General features: G+C 56.9%; 6 protein-coding genes across 6 annotated transcripts; all 6 read left to right on the forward strand.

The window, feature by feature from the left end:
* Positions 1-496: 496 nt before the first annotated feature.
* Positions 497-1853, forward strand: GGS23DRAFT_605519 (putative aldo/keto reductase; the record flags this gene model as incomplete). The annotated part of the gene is made up of 3 exons (XM_051519764.1): positions 497-918; positions 1145-1276; positions 1382-1853. The coding sequence occupies 3 exons, from the start codon at positions 497-499 to the stop codon at positions 1851-1853; spliced, it is 1026 nt and encodes a 341-aa protein (XP_051371309.1).
* A 3428-nt stretch (positions 1854-5281) lies between these two features.
* On the forward strand, positions 5282-8526 carry GGS23DRAFT_83908 (uncharacterized protein). Its single transcript, XM_051521327.1, has 2 exons — positions 5282-6247; positions 6299-8526. The coding sequence occupies exons 1-2, from the start codon at positions 5543-5545 to the stop codon at positions 8189-8191; spliced, it is 2598 nt and encodes an 865-aa protein (XP_051371310.1). The 5' UTR covers positions 5282-5542; the 3' UTR covers positions 8192-8526.
* A 2259-nt stretch (positions 8527-10785) lies between these two features.
* GGS23DRAFT_605521 (P-loop containing nucleoside triphosphate hydrolase protein) lies at positions 10786-15910 on the forward strand (the record flags this gene model as incomplete). Its single annotated transcript, XM_051519765.1, has 4 exons — positions 10786-11071; positions 12282-13082; positions 13153-15128; positions 15194-15910. The coding sequence occupies 4 exons, from the start codon at positions 10786-10788 to the stop codon at positions 15908-15910; spliced, it is 3780 nt and encodes a 1259-aa protein (XP_051371311.1).
* A 1998-nt stretch (positions 15911-17908) lies between these two features.
* On the forward strand, positions 17909-19032 carry GGS23DRAFT_83962 (uncharacterized protein). The gene has a single exon (XM_051521329.1). The coding sequence runs from the start codon at positions 18083-18085 to the stop codon at positions 18740-18742; it is 660 nt and encodes a 219-aa protein (XP_051371312.1). The 5' UTR covers positions 17909-18082; the 3' UTR covers positions 18743-19032.
* Positions 19033-20218: 1186 nt separating this feature from the next.
* GGS23DRAFT_605523 (uncharacterized protein) lies at positions 20219-22324 on the forward strand (the record flags this gene model as incomplete). The annotated part of the gene is made up of 2 exons (XM_051519766.1): positions 20219-20607; positions 20677-22324. The coding sequence occupies 2 exons, from the start codon at positions 20219-20221 to the stop codon at positions 22322-22324; spliced, it is 2037 nt and encodes a 678-aa protein (XP_051371313.1).
* Positions 22325-23413: 1089 nt separating this feature from the next.
* On the forward strand, positions 23414-24989 carry GGS23DRAFT_83953 (Co-chaperone Hsc20). The gene has a single exon (XM_051521328.1). It carries the CDS (start codon positions 23777-23779, stop codon positions 24725-24727), a length of 951 nt encoding a protein of 316 aa, XP_051371314.1. The 5' UTR covers positions 23414-23776; the 3' UTR covers positions 24728-24989.
* Positions 24990-25438: the final 449 nt, after the last annotated feature.

The following is a 25438-nucleotide window of genomic DNA, read 5'->3' on the forward strand; positions in this document are numbered from 1 at the left end:
CCCTAGGTGCGATCCCACTGCCCATCCTGCGCCAGGCCGAGCCAGTGCGCGCCGCGCAGGAGGAGCAGAGTCGAGAGAGCCATGGATGTCGAGAGCCACCTGATCTCTCTCGATTCCCTCGGTCGGCGCTCGAGATAGACCGCTATCCGCCAGCCCCGTCGGATTCGGTAGGTACAGGGAAAGAAAAGCGAGGGGAGAAAGAGAGGAGGAGGGGAGCGGAGGGAGGGCAGCAGGGGTATCGAGCTCGACATCAAGGTACCTATAAGAGAGAGAGGTCTCGCTCCTCATCCGTCACCCATAAGTCCGGCTCACTTCAAACCGATTCGTACTACCACCACCGCTGCCACCACCACTACTACTACTGCTATCTCCCTCCCTTACTTCCCCCCCCTCTCGAAATCGGAGAGCTCGTACTCGTCTACCTACCTGCTGCTTACTTAGCCGTTGACAAGCAACGGCACCGACAGCACCGACAACGACACGCGGAGAGAAAAAGATGCCCACCATCGTCGGCAGGGAAGTCGGCCCTATCGGGTACGGGATGATGGGGCTGACGTGGCGGGAGAAGCCGCCGACGGACGAGGAGGCCTTCGCGGCCATGCGCGCCGCGCTCGCCGCCGGCATGACCTTCTGGAACGGCGGCGAGATCTACGGCCCGCCCGAGCGCAACAGCCTCGTCCTGCTCGAGCGCTACTTCGAGCGCTACCCCGGCGACGCCGACAAGATCGTCCTCTCCATCAAGGGCGGCGCCAACTACGCCACCCGCCTCATGGACGGCTCCCCCGAGAACACCCGCGCCTCCATCGACCGCTGCATCGCCCGGCTCAAGGGCCGCAAGCGCATCGACCTCTTCCAGTTCGCCCGCCGCGACCCCAACGTGCCCCTCCGCGAAACGTTCGAGGTCATCGAGAAGGAGTGGTAAGTTCCCGCGTCATCGTGCTTTGTCCTCGTCTGTGGCGTGCCACTTGTCCATTCCAAGTGCCGGAAACTAGCTAACCGGTCTTTTCTCTGCAGTACGTGGCGTCGTTTTCCTCACTAAATCTGTGCTCTACGCTCTAGGCCAAAGGCCCCGTTTCCCTCTCGGGCCCCACGCATGGCGACGTCCTTGCGCTCGGAGAGCACGCCCTCTAGTCCCGGCATCTAGCGCTAACGTATACAAACCAGACGTCCAAACCGGTAAGATCGGTGGCATCTCTCTCTCCGAAGTCCGAGCCGAGACGATCCACGAGGCCGTCAAAGTAGCCACCATCTCCGCTGTAGAAGTCGAGCTATCGCTGTACGTCTTCTACCCCCCACCCCCCCCCCTTCATCTCTCCATACTTTCCCTACTCCCCCTCCCTGTCACTACCTACGCATAACTAACCCACCCGCCCGATTCTAGCTTCTCCACCCACATCTTCGAGGACGGCGTGGCCGCCGCCTGCGCCAAGTACAACATCCCGCTGATCGCGTACTCGCCGATGGGGCGAGGCCTGCTGACAGGGCGCGTGCAGACGGTGGCGGACGTGTCGGGGCTGCCGTCGCAGCTCGCCGCCTTCCCGCGGTTCCAGGCAGGCAACATCGAGAGCAACCTGCGGCTGGCGGCGCGGGTGCAGGCGCTGGCGGCGCGCAAGGGAGTCGCGCCGGCCCAGCTCGCCATCAGCTGGGTGCGCCGCCTCAGCTCCTGGCTGCCCGCCGGGTCCCTCCCCGCCACCGTCCTGCCGATCCCCGGCGCCACCACGCCCGAGCGCATCCGCGAGAACGCGGTGAATGTCGACATCTCAGACGACGAGATGCGCGAGATCGACGCCTTCCTCAAGGAGCTCAAGGTCGCGGGCGAGAGGTACCCCCAAACCATCCCCATGAACACCTAAGGGGGCCTGGGGTGGGGGTCGGGTGCGCGCGTTGGGAGGTGTCGCGTTGCGCCGGGTCGCCGTCCTTGTAGAAATATCCTAGCCGTTCCAGTCACGCGATAGAGACATACCAATGGAGCCGTAGCGGGGCGCAGGAGCGCGAACTGGATCTCGTGGCAAGGCCGCTCTCTTCTGAAGGGAGGCTAAACTTGTAGTTGTACCTACATATATTGATTATCAATCTCACAACCTAGTTAAAAAACCTCGTCGTCTTCGGCCGCGTAGGGTGTGTCTGGCGCATTGCGGCAAGAGTGAAAGGAATGAATGTTCTGCTCTTACGCGGACTTGCTATCATTAATCGAGTTGCCGTAACACAGTCTGCTAATTTCTGATTGCAGATCTGGGGCGCGTCATATGGTCCACCATAATAACGGAACCACGGCACTGGTCCCATTACTATATAGTAGATATATGCGTATGTGTGCTATTTGTGAAATCCAAACGGCTGCCCACTGGGGCACCGCGTGGGTGGAAAGTGTTCATTTTGACCAAGACCGCACCCACAGACCCTGCTGGATCTTCCTAGGAGCACGTATAAGCCCACAATCAGGCAAGAACTTTTCCACATCCAGAGCACGAAGGCTCATCTTGAGTATTGCAGAATTCTTGAATTGCTCATCATGTAGTGGGTTGGCTCGAAGGCCGAGGCAGGGAGGAGGAGGAAGGGGGGGAATGACTACTGGATGGCAAAATATGGCTAATAGATGGGACTACAGATGGCATATACCTAGATGGTACGTAGATGGCTCAAAGGTGGGTTTAGATGGTGGGCCGCACGTAGCGCGCACTGTAGATAGCAATAAATATGAGGATTATATAGGGCCCATAGATGGTTGGATATAGATGGCGGATAGATGGCATATATTAGATTCGAGAGATGGAGAGTAAATGACACATAGATGGCCTGCAAGTAGATGGCGGATAGATCGTAGCTAGATGGTGCGAGCATAGTGAAGATGGGAGAGATGAACGAGATGGGAGAGATGAACGAGATTCGGGTTGTTGGAAAATGGGAAAGGGTTTCGAACAAGTGGGTTCTGGTCATAGGGTGTAGTAGGTATACTGCCGGGCGGTGTGGATACTGCCGGGCGGTAAATAGGATGAGGTTCTAATGCGGGATACCTAGTACCTTAGATGTGGTGTGCACCTAAGTCCATCCCTATAAATAGTCGTGGTTGACAGAGAGGTAGAAATAATAGGCATGTCGGATCCACCCAGGGCGAGGACGTGACAGGTAGGTAGGTACCTATTGACCCAATGTAACCGTCAATGCCCCCTCGCTTCGTATGGAGTTGTCTGAGGCCGCTCGAGCGAGTTGCTTGATATACAGGTATAGAGCAGCCTGTTATCACTATTTTCGGGTTCTGCTATGCAGGTGGGCGCATTAGGTACTTGATCTGTAGACTGTAGCATATAGGTGCCTCGAGGCCTAGTAAGATTAATGAGAAACCCGGGCCTCTTTCATGCATGCATCTAGGTAGAGGTATATATGAGTATAGAGGTAGCTACATACCTCTGTCATAAGTGCGTACATTCGCATTCTGCATAGGTACTCATGTGTACCGTAGATGCCGGCAGAGTACCGACCCGGGTACCTCCTGGCCTGATATCTGGGCCTATATGTAAGTCATTACGCGCGACGGGAGCCGACAGGAGCGCGTGATAGGGACGTGGCCTGCGTGAGGTAGGTAGGAGGTAGGTACCTGTACCTACCAATGTACTTAGTACCTAAGGCAGGTAATATGTACGTATGCATGAGGGCACATTCGCAGATCACAGAATGGAGAAATTCGACTGATTACCTTCCATTCCTCCTCTATTCTAGCCTGAAGATTTCTCTTTGTGAAGATGTCAATCCGTTCATCATCATGTTGATATCTCGAAGCTCCCCGGAAACATCCCACTCCAGCTCGGTGCCTACACGACACGACCGTTCGCGAACTCTACTCCGCACACGCTGCCCGCATCCCTATTTTGCTGCTCGTATACCGATCGTCACAGGTTCCGCCGGGCGAATCCCACACATGTACGTATATTCCTGTGTGCTGGATGACCTGCATACCGAACCCACAGAACCAGAGATACCCAAGGTCCCCGTCCCATCTTATGCAGGCCACGTCGAAACGCGACAAGGGGTAGGAGGGTGTGCAGCGAGTAAACGGCAAGCTTGTCGTGGTTATTGCTCGTGTGTTTCTCGACCCCCTATTTCACCCGCTGGTGTAGGATTTCCCGCAAATTTCGCCCCATCCGGGATGCATGAATCTGGGAGCTTCCTGCGCTTCCCCCAACCCTCCGCAGGCCGGCAGCATGAACTGCTTGCCCTGGTCTTCAGGGATTTTATTTCCTTTTCTTTTTCGCTATGCACGACTGCGGTACCGAATGTTACTTTGTAGGCCTGGACGGCACTTGAGTCGCCATCTCCTGTCCCGGTCAACCAACACCTCCCCGTTTTGGACATCCTCGTCGTTCGCCGTGATAACCGCTCCGTCTACGTTTCCCTCTCTGCGTCCGCCCGTCCCTCTACGTGCACCTACCTGCCTGGAGGTAGTAACGCGCATGTTCTCGACCGGCTCTTCCTCTCAAGCCACACTCGATCGTTCCTAAGCTCAAACGGTGCTAGAGCCGGCAGGCACAAGAGCCACCAGGCCTAGAGTACTGCCGCTCGCATATAAAGGAGGTTTCGTCATTTCACCGTGGTTCCACCGTGCCCATTTCAGCGACCTGGAGGGGGCCAGGGATGGCTTAGCGGGCTTGCAAGGAACGGGTCGCGATACGTATCCAATTAAGCTGAGAGCGCGCCGAGTGGGAGGATCCAGCTGCTAATTCCACACCGGACTTCGCTGAATCAGATTGGCCCAGTTTTACCCACTCGACCTGAACACGGAGGGTAGGGAATTGGGTGCAATATAGACACCTTGAAAATTCGACGAGAACACCAAGGCAAACAACCACCAGGACCGACGACTAGGGCCAGCTCGCGATTCCATCAAGGACACGGTCACCCCCGGTTTGGCGAACCTATCTACACACTGCAACGCACACGTCCGGCGGGGATCGTGGTATCGGTGCGATCTAATAACGTCGAGCCAAGTCCGACAAGAAACAAGGCCTTCTCCTCTTTTCACCATGATCGCCCCTTGAGACGAGTCAAGCCGGCGCAACTCGATTCCTCTGATCGTCTAATCAACCTCCTTCTCGCATTCGCCCTCTCCTCTCATCCGGAACCCCCCTCCCCCCCCCCTTTGCTGCTCGCTCGTCTTCGAGATCCGCCCTCGTTTCTCGCGACATCACAGTCGTTTGGTGTGCCGTTTAGGCTCCCGGGAGCTCGTCCGAATGAACTTTGTTGTACTTTGTCGACACCCTCCTACGAGACCTGCATGTGATTAATCCCATTCGATTTGGTAGCTATCACTACGACTTGAGGCCTTCCGACGAGTCCAGACCTGACCTCCTGCGCCCAATTCCCCTAGTCTCGTTCGGCTCGGGATTAATAGTAGAGAGAGTGCGACAGAGAGCGAACTATTGCGGTTTATCTATTCGCCCGTGCCTGAACGTACCGGGAAGCCCTTTTTCATTGTCATTTTTTCACTTGCGCGAACGCTTCGCATCCCTACAACTGGCAGCCTCGCATCGACTGCCTCCCATCAACAATGCCTACTGCCTCTACACCCCCCATCCAGACCTCGACACCGGGGTCTGGGTCGGGTCAAGTGTCTTATCCATCTCTGCCGGCGTCGCCCACCCTAACGAACCCAGACATGATCTTGCCCGACTACGAGGACGCCTGCTCTTCTCCGGATCGATCGCAATCACCCCGAACCATGTGGAAGAACATACATGGCGCCGACATGAGCTTCGACCTCACCACCCAGGTTTTCACCGGCCCGATCACTCCCACCACGCCCATCATCTATGGAAATGGAACCATGCTGTCGGATATTGGCGAGGTCACTGAGGTCGAGAGCACATGCGCCCCAACGAAGCCGCGCTCCGGGTCTATGCAGAGCGACGCCTCGATGCAACTGGTCTCGGTCGCCCGTTACGAGGCTTTGAAGAGGAAGGACGGCAAGGCTACTCGAGAGAGGCGCGAGTCAATTGACTCTACCAGCACCATCACCACCCACGAGCAGGGCGCACTCTTCACCGATTTTGATGATTCTGTTAGCATAGACGACAGCAACTTCCAGGGCGACGATGAGGAGAGCGTTGCCGATTCTTTCGTCGACGATGCGTTAGCGCACGATGATGCAACGCAAACTAGAGATAGGCGTACGCCGACCGGCGAGGAACGCTACTCGACGGCGCTGAGTCGGAGAGCGGAGCAAATTCTGGCAAATGCTAAACGGCGATTGAATGTGAGGAGGCCCCCGGGTGTTCCTGGTTGACCTAGGCTGACAGAACAGTAGACCATGGAGGGCAATTTAAACCGAGCCCGAACGACTCTCTATTCCCCTACGTGGTCCTCGGTCGGATCGGATTCGACGCCCTCGCCAACAATTGGCCGTCCCGGAACCGCAATCCACCACGACCATGACGCCAACCATCGCCAGAGCGTATACGGACATGCGAGAATATCTAGCGAGAGCAATATCCAGATCGACGTAGCCAAGTCGTCGACGACACATACACCTAGATCTTCGAGCGCTTTGGGTGCAGCAGGCGGGTATCGACAGCCTCTCTCAACCTCTCGTAGTGCGGATTACGTGCGCGAAGGCGCGAAAGAAACACGGATTCACGAGAGCATTACGTCCCCCCGGATGTTGGAACCATTAAGTGAAGATTATACCTCACAAGGCGTCAACTCCGCGAGGGCGAGTCTAGAGGGGACGAGACTGGATGGCTTCTTGAGCCCGCCCCTGGGGTCGTATTCAGACCAGGGGCTGAGGCGATCCGTATCGACGGCGCAGATGCGAGATCTAAAAGACCACATGAAGGATCTCAAGGGGCGATTGTCGACGCTAAGGGATCAGGCACGGCAGGACAGCCTCAAGCGGCGGAGTCTTCAAAGCCTACGCACACCGAGTCCGTTCACGCATGCTCGCATTGACCAGTGGTACGCAGACGCCGCCAGATACGAGGACAATGCCTCCATCCATGAGGACTATAAATCGCAACCATCTATCGGCGATGTTGCTAGTACCAATGAGGGTGAAGAGGGGTCGGCTGCGAAAGAAGCTATAACAGAGGAGGACAGGGAACTAGCGTCGGTTGGCCTCTTCGACGTGGACGGGACTATCCCTCCCGGGAGCTTAGGCCCTGTCGAGAATGGATCGCGTCCGCCTCAGGTTGCTACCCCGGTCATAACTCGCGACACCGAGGACGATATGGATGATATGAAAACGGAGGACGGATACGATGACGAAGATACGGAGGAGAATGAAGAGGTGGAGTTGACAGATGGCGAGCGGAGCGTGGTGGATGATGGTGCGAGCGAAAGCGGTGCGTCCTCGTACTATGATACCGTTCAAAATCAAGTGTCCCACGAGGATCGCGAAGATGCGTTCGACTACGAGCACTTCTTCCTCCACAGCGCAATGGGAAGCATGAGTCAAAGCCGGATGAAAAGAGCAAGCCGGACCAGCTTTAGCTCCGAAGACTCGGTGGAGACTACTCGAGGCCCAACTCCGTCTGCCAACGCGAAAGCGGTCGGGAGGCCTTCTCGCAAGGGTAGTTTTGCCTCGGTCTCGTCCGTGGATTCGTTCGCGACGGCTACGGAGGGCAGGAGCACGAGGGCGGAGAACGAGTTTGTGGAGTATTACGAGGAACACGGCGTGATAGTGCCCAAACGTGCCCGAACGCACACGCCGAACACGTCGAGACGGGCGGGCTTCTCGAACGAAGCGAGCGATTCCGGCTCCGATCAGAGCCGACCTGGAGCGCTGGGTATCCGCCGGCCACAGAGCAGCGCCGCCACATTCATGCACCGACCCTCGGTATCGTCACTCGACTCTAGCAGAACCCACAGAAGCTTTCTGTCGGCTAACCGGGGCCAGGCAAACGGCAGCACGCTCTCGCCATTAGGCTCGGCCAATCCAGGACTGGGAAAAATCGCGGAGGCGCTCCTGGGTGAGAGCTTCCGCATCGAGGATGGGAACAGCAAGATATCTCCGATTCAGAAGTTGCAGAAGGATGACCAGATACTTGTCGAGCGATTGTTTGGGTCAATCGGTCAGTCTATTATCGGTCTTGCCGAGTCTGGCCGCGGGAGCACGGAATACCGGTCGTATCGAAGAAGATTAGAAGCGGCAAGACGAGTTTTGGACAGCTTGGAGGATCAGATCAGTCCGCGTAATCTCTAATCTGTTAATAAGGAATACGTAACCAAGGCGTTTTACGGACTATATACCATTTGACGACTGCGCCGAAGGCGATCCAGCCAGGCAGCGATTCTCTTTTTTTCCCCGCCTTATTTTACCGCCACATACGTCCTTTCTTTTTCTTCTCTTTTTTAGAGCTACATATTCAACATTTCTGTTAAATGGATTACTAGATAACGAGCATGAGGAAACCGTGATTCACATCTCTTTTGTTCCGGTTACGAGTGCACTGGTTTCTTTTTTTTTTCACTGTACCTCATCCGGAGGACGAGAGGCCGATATACTGTTGCCAGCGACGGCTCCATATATGTAATTTTTCGATACCCGAGGCTGGCCTATGACTCTGAGTGGTCCTCTCCCTTCTATTTTCTTCCCCCATTTTGAAATGTATTTATATCTCCGAGACGGAGTCGCCGGTATAATAGAGCGGTAAAATGCTTACGACTCGACGCCGCGTTCCGTGGGGCAATGTGGCGTCTGATTCGCTTTACTGCATATTGAATATTAGCTACGGATGCGTACATACATGCAAGATGTATGGAGGTATATCACGTTAGCCGTTGCTTGAGGGGCCGTTTAGGATATTATAGGTCCATGTCACGAGGGGGGAGGAAATATACCTATTTCATCGTCACTTTCAATATATTACAGAATGTGGTTTCCCCCAAGACAAGAACCGCACAGGGAGAGGTGCGGCGCGCCGCTTTCCCGGGAGATGCAATACTTCACGACTTGTTTTGCCTTGCTCGCTGTACGAAAAACATCCAACTTCAACAACACCGACACCGACAGCTCTGAGCGTAGCTGTGTTGAAGTACAATCAAATGGTGGTGCCTCTCGACCTCGATGCCGTTCTCTTCAAAATATGTGTTCGAACCTCTCCTCTCCTCACACGACTTCCCACCCCTCGATAGAATCTTCGACGGAACCCCGTGCATACGAGGGCCAGCTTAATATTAACCCTCATGGCCATGTTGGGTACGAGGGAGTAGAATTGCCGAAAAATTCAGGGTAGAGCTGGGGGGTTTTTTCTCAATTGGACGAATCTCGCCGCAGAACTTCCCTCTCCTCGCTGAGAGTGACAAAATGAGCTCGGGGCCATCTGCACATACCTAATCGTCAGAACCACCGCCTGGGGTGTCTTTGGTTGGGGTTGGCACGCCCATCTTTCATACACCAGCCCACCCATGATCCTTTCGAGCCCACGCTATTCCGATCTCGACTTCCGATGGTGGGCGGTGAACCGAAAGGAGACCAGATGGGGCTCCAGCTGCGAGACTAATTTTCCAGGGGAGAGGTTTCAGGGTCTATTCTCCGTTGTATTTCTCGCCAGCTCGACAATTTTTGCTGATGCACACCAACCGCCGACAAAACCGACCAGAACGTCAAACTAACCCATTGACCGAGCAAATTTCGACACGGCCAACGTCCTTCTTAGACAGGTCTAAGAGGCACCGGCTTATCGATTAGTGGTCTTGCAATCGCACAGTCCCCCTCCGCTTTAGCGAATCGGCCAAAGCTCTTGCTTCGACTGCATACCATCCCTCCCAGTCCGGGTCGGAAGGGTCTGGATACTCTCCACTATACCCGGATTCCCCCAAGATTCTGGCCATCGACTCGCAGCCGAGGCGAGGGAGCAATTTTGTCAAAATCCGCCCAACCCAGTCCTTCCGCTGGCGCGTGAGATGATCCCCTACCTCCGGGTTCCGATACCCGTCCCAGGACGCGCCGCGCTCGAGCAGCAGTCGGACGGCGGCCTCGTGCTCTCGCACGAAGGCCCACAAGAGGAGCGGCCGTCCCGGTTGTGTGGCCGCAGGAAGCTCGAGCCGTGCGCCGTGGTCGAGGAGCGCACGCGCGAGCGCCAGGTTGCTGGACATGGCAGGCAGATGCAGCGGCAGGTCTGGGGAGACATCATCGGGGCTGAAATTGGGGTCGGCGCCGCGTTCGAGCAGCAGGAACGCGACGTCATTGTGCCAGGCCCCGCAGGCCGCCGACAGCGCGGTCTGCCCTCGATTCCTCTTCCCCTGTGGGGGCACTCCGGTGTCTAATAGATACCGTACCATGGCTATGTGTCCCGCACTCGCGTGCCTGACCAGGTCCTCGTACGCGTCGTCGGCTGCGAGCGGCCACGGAGCTAGAGCACTCGTGAGGTATTGGTGGATGTCGGGCCGAGATGTGTATCGTCGGGCTTTGAGGATCCCAGTCCCCGCTGGGGACGCGCGCGTGATAGACCCGAACGGCTCGCCACCGATAGTCTCTACGCCGCACTCGCCGTCTTGTCCCGACCGTGGGGACAGTCTCAAGGCCAGCTTGAGGGTTTCCATGTCGTCTCGCATCGCCGCCCCAATGACTGACGATCGGTCGAAACAGGGTCCGGAGAGGTTTTCCTGAAACAGTTTCAACATGTCCGCGTTGCCGGCCTGCGCGGCAACTTGAATTGGGGCGGCGAACAGGTAATTGTGCTTGGTTGGGTCGTGGCCCTCTGCGAGCAATCGCCTGGCGAGAGGTAAAATATTGAAGTGGGCAGCGGCGGCTAACATGTTTAGGCCGAGGTCTGGCCGAGGTTTATAATCGCCATGTGCCAGCAGGCTGAATTTGAAATGCTCTGCGTGGTACACGGTGCTCGCTCCGTGGCTCAGGGTAAGCCCACACAGAGCCTCGACTACGTCTCTCAGGTCGCGCGCGGTCTCCCGGCAGATGGCCTCGGCGATGCCTCGCATCTCGACGTATCGGCCGACGGCCTCGTCCCTCTCCCCAAGGCATCTGTAGACGAAGTATCTCTGCCAGACCTCCACGGCGCCGTGCTGGTTCTGGAGTTGCCAGCGTCTCGTGCCGGGACCGGGATACCGCAGGCGATCCATCGTGCGTGTTTCGAACACGGCCGGGTACACTGCCTGTGCAAACACTTTGCACACGAGCCTCAATCTCATCGCCCTCCCGAGGCCGCGGCATAATGTGGCATACACCAAGATGATGTGAAGCATTTCTAGCGGGAGGTCTAGGAGCTCCATTCCGCCTGCTGGACAACTGGGGGCCGGGGGAACGAATGTGTTTTGGGTGGACTATCGGTAAGTAGGCAGGTAGGTGTTGGCGGAAGAGAGTGTGGTATTACGGCGAGATCTCGTAGGCATGAGAGAGTCAGTCCAGTCTAGTGGGCATACGACAAGGGCGGGAAAATGCTGGAACGGCCCTCGCCAATCGACCAGGATTTCCTTCCTCCGTCGTTCCATAGGGATTCCCGTTGACGACAGCCACCCGAGGCCAGCCGGTACCAGCCGGCCCTTTACATGTTGGATACGAGTCCCTACCTTCGATTGGGCCTTGGAGAATCCCTTCGGGGAACAGTCATGTGTTCTCGAAGGTTACTAGTTGATATACGCCGAAGCAGTTCGCTACGCTCTGCGCTCCTCCGTCACGATTTTGCTGTATAGGTAAAAACATAGGTACCTCCCCGAAGGCTAAGGAGGAGGAGGTACGCATAAGTACCTAAATTCCAAACAACCAATTGCGTAGTCTTTATTTTTGGCAGAGCCAATCAGCATAGGAATAAGACAGAGAAATTCCACAATTCGATAAGGTCTCACGTCTTATAATTACCTAATCCCTCGGATAGGATGAGGTAAGATGTGTGTCGAGGTACCTCAATAAAGCTTGTTTGGGAGATGTACCGCAAGTACCTCAGGCAATTAGTAATTCGGATTGGCTATGTAAGCTGCTGCATCCCTGTAATCGTACTTATACCTGCCGACCACATTACTAGGGTAGGAGGGAAGGAACCAGGGGACAAGCTGAGGAACATCTCTGCTTACGGCATACACCCAGGCAGGCGTCTTATCCTACCTCTCTACATCCCAACTTGCAACCTCTGGTGGTGATCACTCGATGCCCCGCAAACCGCCTAGACACACCATCACACGAGACGGAGAGTTACCCAACCTACTGCCGAGCACGGTTACGGTCTGTATCTAAAGTCCTACTTCCTCGCTACGACTGACCGAACTCTCTTCACTTATACCGCCCGGCATCCGGGCCAACCCCCGAGCGATGGCAGCCTTCCCGGCAGCCCTCACAGATGCCGCCTGGCTTGGAAAATACATCCCCGTTGGGTGCTTAGAGGTATCGGTGGATGAAACCCGCCCGTCATCACCCGAACTTCGCAGCTTGGTCGACCCGTCACAAGGGTGGTTGTTCTTCGCCCGGCCCCGGGACGATATCCCCGTGCCACTACGTCTTCCGGCTTCAGTGCAAGATGACTTTCTCAAATTACCCCCCATACTGCCCTTTGTCGGCTTATGGCGAAGTCGATGGATCCAGATGGCGATAAGTCCTTCCTCTGGCTATGACCGCATAGCGCGGATTCGAATATACATTCTTCCACAGGACGTTGATAGACGCTTCATTAACCTAACACCTGAGTTGATGAAGGCAACCTCGCGCCTTATTTCTTCGCTTAACTACTCGCCAGCATGTTGGGGCGGCGCAATCGACGCTGACCGTCAGAACCGCCCGACGCCGAATAGCAAACACGACTTGCCAGAGGACCAGGGCTCCTCGCCCTTAGCCATGTTCAACAGTGTCCCGTCTCCCGACCCTCACCCGGAGCTGGAGCCTGACCCGGACACCCGTGACGCCATGCAGTGTTTATTAGACAGTCAGCTTTGCGGCCTAACTACCAAGCTTTACCCTTACCAGGGCAGATCTGCTGCGCTCATGGTTCAACGCGAGGAACAACCGGGCAGGACTATCGATCCCCGTCTCCGGTCGGCGCTCGACCAGGAAGCGAAGCCTTGGTACTACGACGAGGTCTCTGGTTCCGTTCTGAGAGAGCCGAGGTACTATGACGGGCTACGCGGCGGGATACTTGCGGAAGAGAGTGAGAATATCTCAATCCCGTGCACTTTAAGTACCCTCCCCATGAGCAGCGGTCACTGACTAGGGTCTAGTGGGTACTGGAAAGACTCTCATCTGCTTAGCCCTGATCCTCAGTACAAAGCACGAACCAACAAAAGCCCCGGAGCCTTTCGTTGCGGAAACCCCCGCCAGGTCGAAGAAAGCGAGCTTGATGGATATGGCTGCTGCCACGGCGAATAGGCGCTCCATACCATGGAGACCCTACTTCGAGGCTTACGCTGCTCAATACGGTTACGAATTCCAGCATTGTATACGCGCGCTAACACACCCAGAAAATCGCGCCCTGTATAAAGTGCGCAACATCCTAGTGGAGCCGCGGAAAAGTATCAGGATCGCGCCGCTCGTCGTGCCGCCAAAGGAGGTCTATCTGAGCTGCACAAGCCTCATCATCGCCCCTGATAACCTTGTCAAACAGTGGCAGAGTGAAATCGACAAACATACCACTGGTCTACAGGTCCTCGTGCTCGCGAAAAAGGAACAGATCCCGCCGATAACGGTGTTGTTGGATTACGACATAATTCTCTTCTCCGAAACCCGCTTTGAAAGGATCCAGAGAGAACGAATGGATGCGGAGGGGAAAGCGTCCGATATTTATTGCCCGCTTGAGCACATTCGATTCAAACGATGTATTATAGACGAAGGTCACAAATTAGGCAACAGAGGCTGGAAATGGAAGAGCGACGTGATGATGGTTATCGACCGTCTTGAGATTGCCGCTCGGTGGGTCGTCACAGGGACACCGTCGCGGGGTCTCTATGGCGTAGACCCGCAGCCCCCCGTCGCTGGAGGCACAGCGGGCAATGGGAATGCTAGAGGAGGACTACAGTCTACTAAAAGGCAGGAGAGAGAGGATCTGCAACGAATCGGCAACCTTGCAATCAAGTTTCTCAAAGTTCGACCGTGGGCTAACACGAAGGAGGAGGCTGGAGACAGCGTAGCCGACTGGAAGGTGTACGTAATGCATCCAAGCCGGCACGCCCATGGCCACGGTCCCCACGACTGTTTAAAACGCGCCCTCGATTCGTTGATCATCCGCCATCGATTGTCGGACATCAGCACACTTCTTCCTCCTGTGGACGAGAAGATTGTACTACTAGATGGGTCTTATCAGGATAAGCTCTCGTTGAATCTCTTCTCCATGATGATAATCTTCAACTCCGTACAGTCGCAACGCACGGATATGGACTACTTCTTCCACGAGAGACAGCGAAAGAGCCTCATCCAACTCGTCAAGAATTTGAAGCAGGCGAGTTTTTTTGGCGGCGTATTTTTCTCTGCCGACGATATCGCCAAATCCATAAATACCGCAGAAGAATTCCTGCAGAAAAAAGCCGTCAAGATCAGCAGAGACGATGAGAATCTCCTAACCGAAGCGATTGCCTTCGCCAAGATCGCAGCGAAGAACAAGCTAAAAGATATTAGCAACAAGTACCACACAATGCCTTTATACCTCGAAGGCTTCCCCGGGGGCAGTGGGAGGAGATGGTCCCTCGACGACGACGACGACGACGACGACGAGGGAGATGGCAAGGCCATCTGCACCGACGCCGGGATGATTTATGCCCTTCAGAGGTTTCTAAATCCTTGCCTCGACGCCCCGACATCGCTGCGGGTCATGATAGAGAGTGGGCGCCTCGACCGGCAGGGTGAAGCTGAACGTTCCCACATCTTGCTGGCGGCTACGGACACAACCAACAACTCCACAGCACAGCCAGCTCGGGCATCGTCGTTGGCCGGGAATACCCCCCTGGGCGAGGACCACCATTCGAAGCCGAAATCCGGGGTATTGGAAAAGGCGATACAATCGCTCGCCGGGGCGGACACAGCAAGCCCGGGGAGTCATGTGGAGATCGCGGAGCCTCTGGCGAAGACTAGGATCATCTCGACTATTTCGGCCAAGTTGTCCTATCTCATTGACGCTATCATTAGGTATCAGGACGAAGAGCAAATCATTGTTTTCTACGAAAACAACAACATTGCATACTACCTGGCGAGCGTGCTAGAAATTGTGAGTACTCTTCGCCCTTGGCGCCTGTCTTCATCCGCACGAGTCCTTATTCGTTGTTGTCGTAGTTGCAAATCCAGCACTTGATCTATGCGAGAGCAGGCCTCGACGCGAATCGGCGTGCCCAATACGTTACGACCTTCACGCACAGCCCTAGATTCAGGGTTTTGTTGATGGATATAAGCCAGGCCGCCTTCGGGCTTGACATGCGTAGCGCGTCCCGTATATACTTCATCAGCCCGGTCTTGAACCCACAGGTTGAGGCGCAAGCTATCGGACGAGCGCGCCGGATCAGCCAGCAGAAGCCGGTGTCGGTTGAGACACTTGTATTACGTGGTAGCATCGAGGAGGTTATTGTCAACCGGCGCAGGCAGATGACACACGCCGAACATAGCAAGGTCAAATCAATCCTCGATGACAGACACATATACCAGTGGATACTGAACGCGAAGATCATCCCGATGCCTGCCGATGACGAGGACGGCGTCGCGCAAACCGCCCTGTTAACAGCGCCCCAATCTATCTTCGGCCGGGGCTTCGGCCGCCAGATCGACCCCAATGAGGGATTGGTTATGGGGAACCCGGAGGCCAAGGCTCATACGAATACAAAACTCGGGGCGATAGGCATGGATGAGGCTGTCCGGGTACCGTTCAAGCCTAGCAGAGGCCTAAAGCGGCCCCAGAGCCCTTCCCCGAGTCCCAGCACTCAGGGTATGCAAGGCCCCAACGGGGGAACGGATGAGTCGGCGCCCAAACGAAGGCTCCATGTAGCATTTACCGTCTGAGATATCAACTAGTCTATGCTCGTCCACGACCCGCCGTTGAACTGGCTATTCCGCAAGCCCACGATGGACATATCGGTCAAATATCGCACAATGATCTGAAAAACGGAGGGAGAAAGTCTAGGACCAAAAGTCAATACTTCCTCGAGTGCTCGCCGCGGACTGGTTGGAACCTTGGCGAAATCTTTGAGTGTATCTAGTTAAGTCGACGATATTAATATCAACCAGGCCCCAGTGGACTGCGGGCGAAGTGCCTGGCTGGGTTGGGAGGCGAATTGGAAGGAATTGTAGAGGTAAGTGAGATCCCCGCCGGTGTCGAGGTTAAAAAAAAAACAAACAAAAACATATAAGTAGACGGGTTAGGGGTTGAGGTGGACTGAGTGGTAGATCTCAGCCTGACTCACAGGCATCGGAAGAAGATTCTGCTATTGTTCTCTAGAACGCCAGCTAGGTCTTTGTGACGTCGATTACGTATGCATGTGGGGTAGATGAGTATGATGACGATGACCACGATGACCACGGTGGAGGAGGGAAGAGAAGGGGGGTGGCGAAGGAGTTGGATCGCATATCGTCTTACCGATGGGGATGTTCCCCCTAGCGGACATCAAGGCTTATACATACTTACGAGGCAAGAATGGCGTCGTTGGCTGGTGCTGATCTTGGAGTTATCGGCCGGTAGAGGCGGTAAAGGGCAGGCGAAGAAGGGAGAGGCGGAGGTGAAAAGGTGATGATTAGATATATTTTGACAATCTGAATAGTTACCTGGTTTCATGCATATCGCATATAGAATAATATGTTGTTGTTCTAGCGCACAGATCCGCACCCAAGACACCAACCAGACATCCCCCAAATCACTGCACGGCGTTTCTTCCTCCCCTCTCACTCTTCACATCCGTATATAGCCCTGATAATCCCACGAATGGGTGCTGCCGGCGCCGAGTAATAAATCTCGGAATCGCTAATCCAACGACCCGACGTTGCTATTGAACACCCTCATGCCGCTCATGATGCCTCGGGAATGGGGAATGAACTGGGCAATGCATCCCCCCTCCTCTCCCCTCCCTCGCACGTCCCCCACCGCTCCCACACCAGGCTTTGGTGTACGAGACAACCTTCCCAGCCCTCGACCACGCTCGCTCTCATTTCCTCACATGTGCGGTGTGGGTAGATGTGCTATGTTCATACAAGTTGGCCCTAGGCATTCACCAACCAACGTGTCTGTGTACTCCTAAACACCGAAACTCTTCGGTGCCACGGCGAAATGGATGATGGATTCTGGTGGTTTACTGTTCCTGTTTCTTGGGGAAAACCCCCGGGCTGATCCCAAGCGGGAAGGTCTCATTATCCAGTGAAGGGGTTCGGTTTCGAGTCGCCCCAACTTGACAATCATCATCCACATTTGCTATATTTGGCACACCAGCCAGCCTTCTCCTTCAACGTGCACTTGCCTATGTGCATGCCCACCGACGGATGTTCTGTGAGAAGCTCCCCCGGACCGTATTTGTCTTCCTCTGTATCAGATCGGAGTCTCTTACGTAGGTACGCAGAGCCTAAGACGGGCGTCTCGGTATTGCACCTGCGCCGAACCCTGTTCCCAACAGGAGCGGGCCACGACGGATAGGATCAAAAAAGCGGATGCCATATTTGGAAGCTTCTCCTACCTACGTATGGGCCACCGTACCGAGCTTCGAGCCGCGAGCTCTCTGTCAGCTTGCGGTCAGGTCGAGAGACGGGTCCCTACTGGTCCAGGGCCTCTTCTCGTCGTCGCCTAGCTTCACAGCCGGCCCCCACCGGGCAAATCATCCTTCACTCTGGCCCTGGTTGTAGCGAGGTAGGCGTCCTGGGAGCTCCGGAGGGGAAGGGGGGATGCTTACTCGGGCGAACGCCACTGAGGGCGAGTGACCAACGATGACAGGCGCTGGGCAGGCGACTGCGCGAGTGAAACTCATCAGCCAATCTGTTACACGTCGCCGTGACTCGGCATCCTCGAGGTCGATCAAGATCCGATCGTTTCCTTCGCACCCTTGCCGGGAGCCTAGGCGTCCTGGCCGAATAGGCTCCCTTGGCACGGCCATCTTAGCGCCTACTAGGTACTACATCTTATTTATTGGCCGTCGTGACAGCGAGGACGACGCCAAAACCCGCAGAGCCTAGGACTACGTAGTTGATGTACGGATGTATATGTATGCGTATGCTCCGCCTGCTGACGGGAATCCTGTTTCCCGTGGTTGTTTCGATAAAAGGTCTCATTCGCACGACGACTTTGCGCCTACTTTCCTGCCCGAGAAGTCGAGATTCTTATTGTATCGCGTGGTTGTCACCGCCACGTCTTGGACGAGCTGGGGTTGGTTCGGTTTCCGCGCGTTCTCTCTCTATCCATCGATCTCTTTGTCTCCTTGTCTCTCTTTCTCTCTTCCTCGCCCAGTTCCGCCTATCACCACGCCGAAGCCCCCGGTTCACGCGGTCTATCCCGGATGCTGGAGGAAAATCGACGCGAGAGAGACGAAGGTGCTTATTGGAAGACGACGCCGTCTCGGAATAATTGAAGTGTGCATATACTACGTAGCAGAGAAAACCGACCCATCGACCGCATCGACCCCGCGTCCCGCTCATATCGAGTGTTTCCTTAACCCTACTCAGTTCTTCCTAGATTTATTACGCACAGAACGCCGTAACATTTACCAGAAAAACGCTGTCCTAACACTCGCTCGGAAACAGACGTCTTGCTCAATACGGGCTTTTCGGTCAATGAGAGTCGCACTGGGCTTGAGGCGTAGCCACGATAGGATCTGGTGCCGGACGGCCCCTGCAACTTGGTACTGCAACGCATTCTAGCCGAGCAAGCAAACCGGCGGACGGTCCTGCAATAAATGGATGCTACTTCGCCGTCGCACTCGAGGCGGATGTCCCTAGCGGCCACCGCCTATACCCATATCTTCAGGCCGCGACCCGCGGCTAAGAAGATTCAGAAGAGAAGCTCGTTACCGGCTAACGAAGACGACGCGGGGGACACGGCCAGCGCGCCAGATGATTCCCGACCTGTCGCCAACGACAAAACGCACTCGGATCGCCAGAGTCAAGCTACCCAGATGGGAGAAAGCAAACCCTCCAAATTTGGATCCCGGTACGGTGTTTTTCCCTTTTTGTCTTGCACTTTTTTTTCTTTTGGTTTGGCCACAAATTCTCCGAATGGCTCAGAGCGAGAACGCGATCATCCCTCATCTCAGCTCTCTAACCACCGCGCTCGTGTCCCTCATCACTCATCACCCAAGTCAGACGGGGGTTTATTGGGGGACTAGAAAGCCCAGAAAATAACCCCCAGAAAAACAAAAACCTGCAGAGACTACAGAGATGGCCATGTGTTTCCCTCTTTTGGTTTGATTTACCACGTTGCAATGGCGTTATGCCCGGGTTAGCTACTTGGCCCCCCCTGGTAAATATGTCGGTTCCTTAAAGGGGGTTGCAACCATCTTCTCAGGGGGTTGAGCTGCCACTGTTGGTTCAGTTCTCACGGCGACGTGAGTAAGAGACGCGGGAGACGCGGGAGAAGAAAGAGAAGCAAGCGAAAAAGGGGTTCCCCTAATAAAAATAAAAAACAGCCTTGCGCTACTTCCTACGGCCAAGCGGTCGACTAGCACGAGCTGAAGTGACTTAGACTGGGGATTCAGTCTGGCCGCCATCTCCGTCCCAGTGGCGGCTGTCATTAGACCCAGGTCTATCCAGGGTTGGCAATCTGGAGGTGCTGCAGAGCAACACGGGACCAGGAGCGTCTTATCCGAGTAACTAACAAGTCTTCAGCCCAGGCGGGTGCAGGGCAGCCTGTTCGCTTGGGGGGGCTTTTTTTTTGTTTTCTCTTATTTAATCTCTCTGGCCCCATCAAACCACGTCCATCTCCTTTTCGGATGGCCCCCTCCCAATCCATGTATCTACATACACTGCTGCCCTCGTTCTGGGCCATCTTTATTCCTGTCGAGTCTGGCTAACGTTCCCATCTCTCTCTCTCTCTCTCTCGCCAGGTATCGGAAACACCAGAGATCGCGATCTGCATCCGCCGTCGTCTTTCGATCGAGACACGAAGAGAGCTCGTGGAAGTCTGAGCCACTGCCGGCGATGGGCTCCACAGTCGAACCTAGACCGTCGTCCTCACATACCCCCTACAACCGTAGACCCCCAATCGCTTCTTTCACCATGCAAGATTCCTCGACCGACCGTTCCTCTAGCTTCAGCGCACCCGGGCCGACCTCTGCGCAACCGACCCAACAACCGGCTAAACTGCCCCCCGCGATGATGGGGAACTATGCACAGATCGACATGCGACCGGCCACCGCCGCCGCCGCCGTCGGGAGACCCTCGAGCAGCGGCTCCAGCGTTGCGAGCTCGGTCAGGACGAATGAGAGCTTCGACGGCATTCTCGCGAGCCCCGCGAGCAGCAGGACGAGCCTCGAGTCGTGGAATTCGGGTCCGCGGAGACCCGATCACGGATGGCAGCGACCGACACCAATCAAGCAATACCGACGAAAGCGAGAAACGGGGGAGCTCTTCGCCGTCTTGCCCGAGGAGGTGCTGGGGCTCATGTTGGACGAGCTGAGGAGGTTGCATCTAAAACCGGATAGCACGAGCTGTGCGACATGCATGATGAGGGATCTGTGCTCCGTTTCCCTGTCGGCGCGGAAGTTTTTGAAGGTTGCCCGGGTTGCACTGTAAGTCTCTGTCCCGCTCGCGAAGACTGGAAATAGTGTAGAAGGAGGGGAGACTGACGACAGTCTCAGGTACGAGGATATCCAGCTGGTCGGGGCGGACTCGCCACTGCAGAAGAAGCGATACAAGCTAGGCTTTGGCTCTCGATTGGTTTTGCTCCGCCGGACGTTGAGATCGAACCCCGAGCTTGCAGCAATGGTCCGCTGTCTCAAAGCTCCCGCGGTGCCTCAGGGAATCGCCCTTGATCTGTACCAGAACCTCGTGGCCTCCGTCGTCATGGCATGTCCAAATTTCGAGCGGTTGGTCGGATTCCACCACAACCACGATCACTCGTTCAATCGTCTGTTCCACGCCTTGTCGACTAGGCATAAGTTGAAGGAGATGTACTGGACCATAGACGCCTCCCAATTCCAGAGGAAGCGCCGCATGTCGAACGCCGCCGCCTTGCTGAATTCGGATAACCTCCGCTATCAGGAAGTCCCCGGGGACCTTCTCCCCGAGCAGAGCGAGGCGTTCCTCGAGCTGCACGCGGACTGGGAAGACCTGAAGATCTTGTCGATACACTGCCTCCCGGGGGCCACACTTACGCCGGTTTCTCTGATTCCGGACATTCTATCCCGCCTACCGTCCCTCGAGAGTCTTCACCTGTCTCACCTGCCGATCACGGCTTTCAACGACGCGAATCTGCTATCGCTCCCCTCACTACAGACGCTCACGCTATCGCATCTCCCTGGCGTGTCTAGTGAGGGCCTGTCGTCGTTCGCGAGGCGTCCTTCGAGCCGGTCGATCCGGAAGCTAACCCTGCAGCACGTGGACGTAGACTCACTACCCGCTCTCGCACAGATATTCTCGAACTTTACGTCGCTGGAGACCTTCTCGCTGGTTCAGAGCTCGCCGCCGATCCTGCCGCCGAACGAGATGATCTGGCTGTTCCCCTACCTCGCCTCGCCGTCGCTGCGGAAGCTGCACTGGGACATCACGAGCAACCAGGCGTGGGCGAACCCGGCGGACTCGATTCTGGCGAAGAGCGTGGCGGCGGGCGGGTTCCCGGCGCTCTGGATGCTGCGGACGCCCAACGACCCGGAGGGCATCTTCCAGGCGCTCTGCAAGCCGACGGAGAGCATCGAGACGTCGAGCGACAAGTTCCGGGGGCTGATATCGAAGTGCACGTCGCGCCAGCCGGAGCCGCCGGCGACGCCGACGACGCCGAGCACGCCGCGGACGCCTAGCAAGGTGTCGCCGTCGAGCTCGGGACTGAGCTTCCCGATGGGCGACCAGCTCATCCCGTCGAAGGCGTCGAGCGACCTCGGGCGGGCGCGGCTCGCGGCGCAGGGGCGGCTCGAGGCGGCGCGGCAGTCGCCGCGGTTCGTGGTGAGCGTGACAGCCGAGGACGGCAGCGAGCTCGAGCGGTACGGGCTCGCCGGGTTCCTGGGGCAAGTCGAGTCGCAGGTGCGGTACCACCTGGGGCCCGACCCGGGGGCGACGGACGAGAGCGGCGGGCTCGTCGACGTGGCGGACGTGCTGCTGGCCGACGGCGGGGAGAAGCTGGGGCCGGGAGCGGGGGCGGGGGGGACCAGCTCGCGCGGAGGGCCCGGGACGGGCGAAGGGTGCGTCGGCCGGTGGAACTCGTGGAGCAGCGGGGCGGCGGTCGACAAGAAGGACCGCGATCGCTGGTGGCATACGGAGCGCGGGAGGTGGAGGGCCGTGACGCTGTCGTGAAGACGAGAAGAGGGAGGGTGCGAAGGAGTTGGGACAGACAGGCCGGAATATGATAATGGGTATTTAATGCGGCGACAACGGGCGCCAGGTGTTTTAATGAGGAGGGGGAGCGGAGGGGGGAGTGCGAGCCTATCTACCTACGACGTCTGACGCATACGTGCATATACATACGCACCCGCACGTATAGATACGCAGAAGTGTGTCTTGGGCACATACCGACATACGGACGGACATACCACGCAGCCACATATATATAATACCCCGGACAGTTGCGGATCGAGAGGGCGCGCGGGAGGCTCATGCTACCACTACTGTTCGACGGCGGGGGAGAGGAGGTTTCGTTCTTTTTGCGGAGGACGGGAGCGAGAAAACCGGCAGAGGCGACTTTATTCGCGCACTGCGAGGGAACATATGGCGATACATCTTAGGATACCCCTTCTACGATTAATTGGCGGGAACTTGGTTTTGCTGTTGCTTCTATTTTATCTTATAGGTACGAATGATGATCTGGACATGTACGTTCACGTATTTGTGGAATTGGTTATGATTGCGACTGGTGTCTGTGTGCATTCGGAGCTTCTTGCAGCGTCGCTCTGGACAAAGGGACAACCGGCACAGCTTCTGCCCGCTCTGCCGTCTCTATACCGGGTTTATACGGAAGTTGGCGGGAAGTTGGCGATGCAGTTAAGCAGGACACATCGTCGGCCGAGAGGGAAGGGTTCCTAACGGTGGAATTATGCCGGGGCCCGGAGCCAGGAGTAGAAGTGGGATAATTGCATAGGTACCTGCAGGTAGGTACAGATACGTTGCCCGATCCAGCCTAGGCTGCCTACCTAAGGCAAAGCGCCGCAAGCAACAAAGGAAAGGGAAAGAAGGGGAGAGGAATAAAAAAAATAAAAATAAAAACGTCATATCCCCGACGGCCGACGGGTGCCAGCACCTGAACATTCCTGCGCATCAACCACCAAACCACCACATGGGTGTCTAGGTAGTGTGTTATCGCTACTATCACTGCCTACCTATACCGCCACCGCTGCTATTGCTACCACTACTACTACCACTACCCACTCCTATTTACCGCCAACACCCACCAACATTCACCACCCGCCACCCCGCGCTCGCCTCCAGCAATCCAACCAGCTCGTCCCTCCGGCTGGTTATTTCCGATTGCTCACATTTCTCGGAGCCCTTCCCTTCGCCTCTTCACGCACCTACGCCTGACTTACCTGAACGTCGACCCTCGACCCGAGTTCGCCGGCCTCATCCACTTGCGGGATATACGGGACCTGGGCACCATTCACCTACCCACCAATCCGCATCTACCTACACCTGACGAGATCGTGTGTGTGCGCAGCCGACGCATACCCGCACCTACACCTCGCACCCCGCCGCATCCGAAATCGCACAAGAGTCGTCCACGCGACTGTCACGACGCGACCCGGCGAGACCAGAATGCGGTCCTCATTCCTCCCCGTCGTGCGGCCGACGGCCCGTCGCGCGCTCTGCGGCGCCTGCCACCAGCAGCGGCAGCAGCGCGGCTACGCGACGCCGCCCGGCTTCCTCCTCTCCCTCCGCCGCTCCCCTCGGCCCCTCGCCCGCCTAGCGCAAGACCAGCACGCAGCGCAGACGAGACATCTATCGGCGTCGCCGTTCCGCGCTATCGCCGCTCCGGCATCCGAAGGGGGAGGGGGCAGAGGGCAGGCCCAACCTGAATCCAAAAATTCGGAGCCCAGGGCCGACCCCGCACCTCCGCCCCTGTACGAGGTGCCCAAGTACTACGACCTGTTCCCGAAGACGCTGCCTCTGGGGCCGCCGCCGGCGGGGCCCTTCGCGATCGACGTGCGCGCGCTGCGGAGCGAGTTCCTGGCGCTGCAGGCGACGGCGCACCCGGACCGGTTCCCGATGGGGGGGGTGGAGCGGCGGGCGGCGGAGGCGCGGTCGGCGCACATCAACGAGGCGTACCGGACGCTGGGGTCGCCGATGCACCGGGCGCAGTACCTGCTGCGGCTGCGGGCGTCGCAGCTAGCGGGGTCGTCGTCGTCGTCGTCGTCGGCATCGGAATCGGCATCGGCGGCGGCGGCGGCGGCGGCGGAGGCGGCGCTGGCGATCGCGGAGGACGAGGCGGGGCGGGTGGATGACGGGGAGCTGCTGGCGGCGGTGCTGGAGGCGCGCGAGCGCATCGAGGAGGCGCGGACGCAGCGCGAGGTGGACGCGGCGCAGCGCGAGGCCGAGGACCGCGCGGCCGAGGCCGAGGGCCGGCTCGCCGGCCTGTTCGCGGCCGACCGCCTGCGCGAGGCCGCCGAGACGCTGGTGCGCATGCGCTACTGGATCCGGATCCGCGAGACGGCGCGCCAGTGGGACGTGCGCGAGGCCGAGGGCCACCGGATGCACGGCGTCGCGTGAGGAAAGCTGAGGGGGGAGGGGGGGGAGGACGGATACCGGGAATAGGAAGAATGAAGATGTGGAAATGAGGAGAGAGTGAGGAAAAGAAGGGAAGGAAAAAGAGAGGGAAGGGAAGGGGAGGGGAAAGCGATATATATGTAAGGGCTTGCCGCACCGGCCGTAGGGTGAAAGCAGGTAGAAGAAGAAGACTTACGAGCGATGACGAAGCAACACGCGGCGGGCCTCTTCTGGTGGATTTCGTGTTATCTCTCTGTCTTTGCCTAGGTTAGGTAGGTAGTTTTATGCTCCGTTCGCGTCTCGAGCACGGAAGACTTGTCGTGAAGGTAGGTAGGGTGGTGGGTTCTGTATTATTGATCCTCTGCGCTCTCGATCGTACGTTTCGTGAGATTTATCGTAAGATGGGTTCGGCCGTCGACAACCCCGGATAGTGAGCGGGCGCTACCTATGCGAATACGCCCCTGTGACTGCGCCGTGGCATGCATTAGGCTCCCTAACGTCGCCCTAGGTAGCCTGTCTCCTAGCACCTAAGCCGGCCTAGAAAGGCGCTGCATTTGGGTACCTGCTAACCTAAAAGCTAGGTAAACCGAAGCCGCGCCATCACGTGGCCCCATGCCTCTCACGCCGCTGCTATTACTTCTTACTGTGCTGGCCAGAGGCGATAAGGTGGGAGGGAGGGGACGACAGGTGGGTGACACTTGGCGGCATGTCCCC

The sequence above is a fragment of the Durotheca rogersii genome, assembly GCF_024521655.1.
Source record: "Durotheca rogersii strain YMJ 92031201 chromosome Unknown GGS23scaffold_12, whole genome shotgun sequence".
NCBI classification, from domain to species: domain Eukaryota; kingdom Fungi; phylum Ascomycota; class Sordariomycetes; order Xylariales; family Xylariaceae; genus Durotheca; species Durotheca rogersii.